This window comes from Phaethon lepturus, unplaced genomic scaffold (genome assembly GCF_000687285.1).
Source record: "Phaethon lepturus isolate BGI_N335 unplaced genomic scaffold, ASM68728v1 scaffold12829, whole genome shotgun sequence".
Taxonomy (NCBI): Eukaryota; Metazoa; Chordata; class Aves; order Phaethontiformes; family Phaethontidae; genus Phaethon; species Phaethon lepturus.
Genome location: NW_010565598.1, coordinates 20,461 through 29,319, shown reverse-complemented (window position 1 = coordinate 29,319; position 8,859 = coordinate 20,461). Strand labels below are relative to the sequence as shown.

Genomic DNA, 8,859 nt, shown 5'->3' with positions numbered 1-8,859 from the left:
TTACAATCACCTTGAGTAACTTTTTCTGGAATGCAAGCAGACATACTTTTGCTTATATAGTTACCATGGTTCCAGTTCCATGTCTGGATATTAAAAATATCTGAGAAATAAACCAAACTTCTTTCACTTTCTGTTTCCTTACTATTCTTTGGTCTATAGTTTATTCAGACTATAACTGTAATCAATATTCTGCAGACAAAGAGAAGACTGCTTTCATTTTATCTTTTACCCCAATTACAATTAAAAAAATGTAAAAGAATATTAAAAATATTAAAAATCTATTACAAAGGACAATTTTGTAAAGATCTAGTCTAATACTAGTATCAGATTTCAAAGGAGGTACCTTGAGAGCATCTATTTAAACAGCTTCATATAAAAAAAACCTTGTAGCTAATGGCACCTGTCAAACAGATGCATTTAAACTAGAAGCAGCACTTCTTAAATCTGGAATTTTAACCTTGAAGACAAGGTGATCATGATTATTCCATACAACAAAATCACATTAGCCTTCACATATTTAAAGATTTCTTTCTTACAGTGTCCCCATTAAATGAACCAATGCAAGAATTGAAAAGCCTACGAAGTTATTCGCTCTTTCCTGCTTATTTATTGCCCTCTGCAGTAGATCTTACATTACAGAATTTGGGCAGTTACCATCTTCAGTTTGCAGCCTTATTATCTTGCATTGTATACTTCATTAGATTTTGAACTTGCAAGAAGTTTACCAACTTTCAGCACAAACTAATTTGTACTGAATGTGAGCCTAGGAGTATAGCAGTAATTCTCCAAAACATGCAACAAAAATTAAGCCTTTTAAAGCTCTGCAAATTCTCTTTCACACTGAAGATCTCTGCAACCTAGGAATCAACATACTAAAAAGATTCTAAAAGCATTTTGTCATAACTGCTTAACTTTACAATCTTGTTTTCTGTTCAACACCATGGAAAAAATCTTCTTTAGATAAATGTCATTTATATACACACTTCAAGTGAATCCAGAACTGTATTCTAAAGTAATCTGAAGTAATAACTTAATGTAGTAAATTTCTGAAGGTATACTATTTAATGCTGTGACACCATTTGAGACTATAAGAGTTCCACTAATTTGCTAGTTAGTTGAACATCACCTAGAGTGGGGGCTCGTCGCCTATCATCCTTCTACTAAGCCATGTAACTAGAGAATGGGCAAAAGAGCATTTACCTTCATGAAAGGCTGACATTGCAGCTAGCTTGGTTTTCAGTGAGGATGTCTGGAGGCCAGACTGATTAATGCAGAAGGTATTCAAGCAGCTTGGGTGTGGGATATGCATATGTTCATAAGGTTCCAATTGTTTAGCCTCACACCATCGTCCATTTGAAGTCCCATGAAAAAGCCCACTGAACTTCTTAGTTAGGAGACCTCGACATTTTCTCAGACACACCAGCTGCTGGATCTCTACCCACTCAGAAGCCAAGCTGGAAGTGAGAGAAATTCTCTATTGGCATGAAGAATGCCCTGGTTCTAGGTAAGCAAGTCTGGAAAAGTGTTCATTTTGTGAGGCACGCAACAGGCTCCACGAAAAAGAGGGAAGTGAGTTTTCGCTACTGAGAAGTCTTGCATCTACAACAACTCTCAAAACAAGCTTATCAAGGACAGAGCTGCACTGACAGCTTCTCCCACAAAAGGGCAAGATATCTCGTTACTTTTTTCTTTTTGTACAAATTACCATTTTTTTGTACCAATGGCAAAACAAATGCATCCCAAGTTTGCCCACTCTAAATGAAGTGATCTGTACTTCTGACCCAAGTATCATGCACATAATTACAATGCAATTTAATGACTTTTTCCAACAATGAAGGTATTTTTCCCACCTTCCTGTAAATAGCCATTTCTAGTATTTGAAAACCCTATAGAATGTCCCAGGTAAAATTAAATTTTTATATTCCCTTTTCAAATAGATAAGAGTAGAAATAGTAGCTTCCAAGACAACATAGCATTCTCTTAATTACAGATCCACATATGATCCATACAATCCACAATTTATACTGTAAAGAAACTTCTTTGTAAAAGAAGGACAATACTTCGAGAGAAACAAGCTACACTTAGGCTTCTGCAAGATTTAAGAACTTGCTCAGTTACAAGGAATTACAAAGCAAGTAAGGTAAAATGGTTAGTATACTATTAAGAAAACTACAGTCTTATAATCATAGCAGTAAGTAATTATCAGGAGCAAGTTCTAGAAATTCTTTACACAAATATAAAATACGCACAATTCCTTTTACCATTAAAACTTACCTATTATAGTATCTGCCTCCCATCATAAACTGATTGTTTGATGTTGGGCATATTTTAAAACGCTGAATATTTTCACTGGTCCGAAAATAAAGTGAATAATCACCAGGTGTATTATCTGAAGGCCTCACAAGAAAACTGCACACCTGACCAACTGAAAAGGTATCATAATAGCGTTACTTTTCTTAGAGTTACATATGAGCCCTTATCAAATCTATTTCCACATAAATTAGCAAGAATTGCACACTTTAAGAAATACAAAGTCTGTAAGGTAAGTTCCAACAGTGATCTGAAACCTGATGAGCTAGTACTAAACTGCCAAAATTAATGCAAAATGGTTTAGCTGTAGCTTGCAACCGAGCCACATCTCTGCCACCATCTCTTTACAAGAACATTGAAAAAAAATTTGAGAACATGTTTGCAAAAATTAACAATTTCTGTTCTAGTATTTTAAGTATACTATTTAACAATATGGGTCAGAAATCTTTGTGTTTTCATTTAAAGAAATATTTTCTCTATGAAAGGTCTAAAAAAGTTTATAATACATTTTCCTTTAGGTACATAAAAGCATACCGTCCACTGCATTTTCATGAAGACATCAATAAGTGATAATACTTTTTAAAATTAATTTGTGTATTTCAATCAAAAATTATTAAATGAACTGTACTTGAGAACATACTCAATACCATAGCCACAACAGTATTCTTCCAATGTAGTATTCTACCAAGGTAACAACCACACGGACTGGTCAGACTAAAACACTCACATATGTTCACACATAAAAGGAAGTTTTGACACAGGTTAATACAAATAGCATCACTTTGTGCCATTTCACTACCACTGTATTTCAGTCAGAAACACAAGTACCTGTCATCAGCAAATTGTAAGCCTCTTGTTTGGAGATCTTCCCATGGAACCATCTTAACAAAGATGAAGAGAAAAATTAGAAAGCAAGACTACCAGCTCTCTTTTTTGGCTGTGGTGACATCCAAGGCTCTGGCACCCATGAATTGATCTTTATTTAAAAAGACCTAATATATATAGATGTGGTAATCAATGATTATGCTACTTAATGATTCTGCTCTACCACCAGCATGACAAATGTTCAAATCCAACTGTGTTCAGAGATGAAAATGAATTGTCTTAATCAGTAGACAATTTGATAGGCATTATTTGAAGTCAGTCTCATACAGCAATTTACTTGAATCATGAAATCCAAAGCTCAAACAAGGAGGTTAAACACCGACAGAAAAACTCAAACTGAATTTTGCCAGAAGCTATGGAAATAAAACCTATGGAGAAAGAAAAAGTCGAGCTTTGTTCGACTGTTGAATACAAACTACTTTGATCTCATACCTTGTACCTTCTCAGAGTCCTGTGTCAGAGCAGTGTCCTAAAAAAGTTCAGCAGCCTCTGTCCAGTCTCAGCCTGATACTTATGACTATACAGAACAGCTTGACATGCTACAATTTAATATCTTATTCTGTCCTTTAATGGAAAGATAAAAATATGGCTTCTCTATGTATCAGAAAAGAGCTCTAGTTCCAACTTTCTTTTTATACTACCTTTATAGGTTAATTTCTGGCTACTGGAATGTTCGAAGGAGTCACTGTCTCCCCAGGACTCCTCTGAGTGGCACGAATAACTGTGGACAGACAGTATCAAAGCTCCAAGCATCTGCTACAAAATCCTTTGCATATAAACAAAAAATCCTACATTTGAAGGCATTCCTACTGCCAAATTGACTAGCAGAACACCAGCAAACAGTAAACAAACAACACACCCACCAGTGACTTTCTTTCTCCTAACAAGATATCAAGAAATGCCTCCTTCAGCAATCAGCCTCTTGGGAGACCACAGAGAAGAAGCAGCAGGTGCAAATACGGCAAGCAAATGGAGGATGGATGAAATAAGGCACTAGAAATTTTTTGGAACTTTCTTTTGCCACTCATCTTTACTACTGAAAATAATCTGTCAACAGCTTGACATATCAATACATTGTTGATTCCAAATTATATCCAGTCTTTAAAAAAGGTTAAGTATTTAAGCAAATAGAACAAATCTTATAGTCTGCTGGCTTTCTCTTTAAAGCTTAAGTGTTACTACACAAAGCTAACAGAGACAAGCTGTAACTATCACACTATCATTTTTCTAATGGTACTTTGCTCTCTCTCCAGCATTTAGAGCTGTGCAGATCTGGAAAAAAGGTTACCTCTAAGGCAAACATTATGTTCAAGAAATACTCCATTGTGCATGTTTTGGCTGAAAGTGATCATACAGGGCGTCATCTAAGATTTTGACACTGCAAAACCCATCAGCAATAGGGATACCTATGACAGGACTCTTTCATGTTAATTATCCAGGCATCTTCAGCAGCTAGTATAGAAAAAAGTCTTGAGATGAAAAAAATAAATCTCTTTGGTTCATCTTCCCAAAAGCTAGGAAATCTCATAGCTGAAGTTTACAAACAGTTACAATTGCTTTTAATAACAAAACAAAAATCCTTACATTTTGCCTTCATGTGGATCTTCTTCTCTTCCCTAATGAGAAAATTAACATATTAAGTGCAAGACAACAGTATAGCTCAGTTTAAAACAAACTTCATAGGCTAAGACCTTCTGTAAAAAAAAACACTAAGAAGTCTGAGACATTTTTGAAGTAAAAGGGCTTATTGCTGTTCTATGAAAAGTAGTTTCCTTTTTCATTCACTAAGTGGAAATTCAGCCAAAATACGGTATTTCAGAGGATTGCTTCTGTCATGTTTCAAGTCCTTCTTTACAGGTGGTAACTTTTTAAAATCTCAGCTTTCCTAAGGTTAACTTAATCACCGATACATCAGCCTACAGTTCAATAGGCTAGTACTGCCACTTCAATTTAGCCATTCACATCCTGACAGAGATCTGTGAGAAGCATCTGCAGGTAATACTGCTATTAGCAAAACACATGTACTGTGCAGGAAAATATTATCAAAAACATTTGATAATATTTGACTCCAAAGCAAAGCTGAGCTTGTTTAATTTTTTTTTTTTTCTGAAGGATATTAAACCATCTGTTCCCCTACAGTAACTGAATTATCTGCAAGTCACCTGCTTAGCTTCCTGAGCCCACACAAGCCCTTCCAGGTATAATTAACTCGTCAATACATTTTTAACCAACACTTCATCCTTAAAAAAAAAGAGGAAGACCTACCAAAAGGCAAAATTACATGCTGCATAGTTTGTGAACGTTTCATGGCAAACATAAAAAAGAAATGCAATTAAATGAGTAGCAGATTCTTTACCAGGACAGTTGAGTTGAGGAAACTGCCTCATAAATTTACAGTACCATTCATTTGTACTTTTCTTTGGAGAACACATTAATAAGCATTTTTTTAATAGTGAATACTTAAAGGTTTGTTATACTATTTTAAAACTAGTAGATCCAATTACTAGCTTTAGAAAAGTACATAACTAGAAAACAGGTAATTAAATGTCACTAGTTCTAGTTTATTTCAATATTATTTTACCAAAAAATCTCATTCATTTAAGAAATTTGAATATAAAAATTACTTACCACTTCTTCTACCAGGTCTTCTACAATAAGACCTTGCTCGTCTGTCCGTAGGTTTGTAACCCACATCCAGCCATCTTCCAATTCATTATGGACAATAAACATGTCTCCTTTAAGGAAACTGAAGAGGGTTACAGCAAGATTTAAATCAGCGATACAATCATAATATAAAGTTTAATGAACACAATGAATTCATGAGTACAATTTCCACAAAATAGTTGAGAAAACCTGTTTGTGAAAAATACATGAATTGATACCCTGAGCACATCACACGTATTTTTCCTCACAGTTAAGTGGCTATTATAGGAGTATTTATATTTTTGATGTACATTTAGTATCTAATACATACTTCAGTTCTGTCAACTTCAAAGTGTACTAACGATGTATAAAACAAAAATAATACCAGAACAGTATTAAAAGATAGTAAAGGAAATAACACTCCTTTCATCTGAAACTAATCTTGTATAATAAAAGCTTGTGGAATATCTATTCTTCATGTTCTCACATATGAAGACAAGTGCTGCAAAGAGAGTGCAGAACAGTTACCAGAGAACCCATGCAATTAGCTACAGGAAAAGTATAAGTAAGAAGCATTAACATCTTTAGGGGAATTTCATTTCTGGAAGGTTACTGTAAGTTACTCCACAAGTGCTATCCCAAACTCAGGTCATATGAAAACCTTCCATGGTAGCACAGCAAGACTTCTGAATCAAGTCTGATGATGCATCATGAAGCTTACTAACTATTATTTCAAACGGTGTACTTTAAATGAGAGAAATGCCATAGCAATTTGCTAACAGAAAAGGCATTAACTCAAGCACAAAGCAAACAGCAAGTATTAAAAAACAAAAAACAACAAACCACTATTGATAAAACAAAATAAATTCAGCTGCTAATGAATCTAAATCCTAAGAATGGGTGACAGACAGCAAGAGCACCCTCCATCAGCTCTATTACAAAGAACTATACATTAAGTTACGGCATGGAACACAAGCTGAAATTAATTCTGTAATACTTCAAACTTGCTAAATATTAACTAATGGTATTAAAATTTTAAGTCAAGATTCTGAACTGTATAGTTTTCAAGAGCATATTAATTTGACCTAGAACAAACTGAGAGCCTTGGTCCCAGCTATGTCACAAACAGAACTATTTTAGCCATGTGGATCTCAAAACCCAAGCACAGAACTTTGCATTTTAGCTGTATCCTAAAAGAAGGTCAAAGGTATAACTTTCTACTATTTTTGTTATGATAGCAAAGTAGTAAAATGCTTTTTCCTCTTAAGTTGGTAGGTGCAATACGGGACGTAATGGACTCAATCCATCTTTTTATTCTTAAACACAGTAGGAAGCCTTACTTGCAATACACAATTCAAGAGTCCCTTCCCTGTCCTACCACCTTCTTATCTGCTTAGAAAAACAATTTCGAAGACAAATATCCTCACAGCGTTCTTTAAAGAGGTTAGATAGGACTGGACTGTTAGTGTTGGCATAAATTCACATCCCAATGTCTATACAAAGCTCTCATATACCTTCCTCTGTATCTTAGGCTAATATTCCCAAAATAAAGAAAATTCCCAATTGGTGTGTTAAATCAGCTTATGAAACCAAGACTGCCTCATTACACAGATTAGAAATCACTACAAACCTATTTCAAATCCTTCCACTTCTCCATCTGAAGACAAATAATTCTGACATCTCAAGAAAGCAGTATCAATTCCAAGTAACCAGCACATGCTGGTTATTGGATATGGGACTATTTGTTTTGTTTTCTTTCCACATAGCCTCTCATGACAATGCAAGAAAAGCAGGGAGTACAGACAATCCCTAAGCATTAGAAGTACCAACGTTAGAAAGGAGTAACAGTTAACAGAAAAGCATGAGAATATGAGAAATAGGCCTGCAATTCAGTAATTTTTAAAGATCTTAAAATTATGGGAGATTACACATTTAAAAGTACCATTTGTTTAATACAGACTCTTTTCAAAAGGCGGGAGGGATAAGGGAAGGGAGAATTATTCTTGATCCATTTTATAGATATAGAACTAAACAGAACTTAGAAGAAACCTGGTGACTAGTATTAAACACAGTTAAGAAAATGAATACTTTAATGTTCTTAAAGGCAAAGCTTTTTTAACATTACTGCTTTTTTCTTATTTCAAAGAATGTGCTAAGTACTCTAGTCTTACATCTATGAGTAGTCAAAGTTCACATTCTCTTTCTAGTGGTCAGAATTGCTGACAGTGGTCAGATAAATTGAACTATTTATCTGCTATTAGTTAGTTCTGCAGGCAGTTCAGGAAAAAAAGCCTAGCTCATTTACTTCACACACTCACACAAGGCATTTCTGCACACAATTCTTCCATACACAAATTTACCCTCTTGGAAAAAAATGTGGGGCTTTATAAAATGTACTTCAAAACTGTAACATCACTAATTTTACTTCTATAAACCTAATGTAACTTCCCTTACGATTATTACAAATATACCAAAAATAAAAAGTCCCATTAGTATTTCCAAAAAACATCCTTTAACCTAACTATGTTAAGTCTAAAATGCAAGTGGACAGTGTTTGCATATGAACACACACTTAAGTCATTACTATTTACAAATACTCTTGAGAATTTCACAAATGCTATTATTAAAACATACCTTATTTCATCAGTTTCTGGCACTTTGGTGTAAGGTAGAATTGCTCGAACTCTCCTTCTGTCCTCCACAGGCTACAATTTAACAGAAGAGAGCAAAGATAATACCTTTCCCTCTTTCTAGTGTAGAATCCTTCTTGCTAGTGTTATGCTATTCTGAGGCAAATGACTGGTAACAGTCACTTATATCCCCCTTGCCAGTTTTAAATTTTCAAAGCTCAAAACCACTGAGAGAGAGAAAAGTATAAATGACAGCTATGAGAGCACTCATTTTGTTTGGTAGCATGACAGATGAAGTATGTTTATCATCTTCAAAATAAATTTCCAATAAGATAAACTTTATTCTGCTTAAAGTGGAAATTTCCAGAAGTTTAACATTCACAAGCATCTT

General features: G+C 34.5%; 1 protein-coding gene across 1 annotated transcript in view; it reads right to left on the bottom strand.

Moving 5' to 3' along the window:
• RASA1 (RAS p21 protein activator (GTPase activating protein) 1) overlaps positions 1-8,859 on the bottom strand; it is a 58,343-nt gene that overhangs the window by 34,948 nt on the left and 14,536 nt on the right. The window contains exons 4-8 of the mRNA XM_010295238.1: positions 8,473-8,543; positions 5,824-5,941; positions 4,780-4,811; positions 3,139-3,191; positions 2,275-2,425 (exon numbers count right to left, since the gene is read on the bottom strand). Of these exons, the coding sequence (XP_010293540.1) occupies positions 2,275-2,425; positions 3,139-3,191; positions 4,780-4,811; positions 5,824-5,941; positions 8,473-8,543 (425 nt within the window). The remainder of the gene's footprint in view (positions 1-2,274; positions 2,426-3,138; positions 3,192-4,779; positions 4,812-5,823; positions 5,942-8,472; positions 8,544-8,859) is intronic.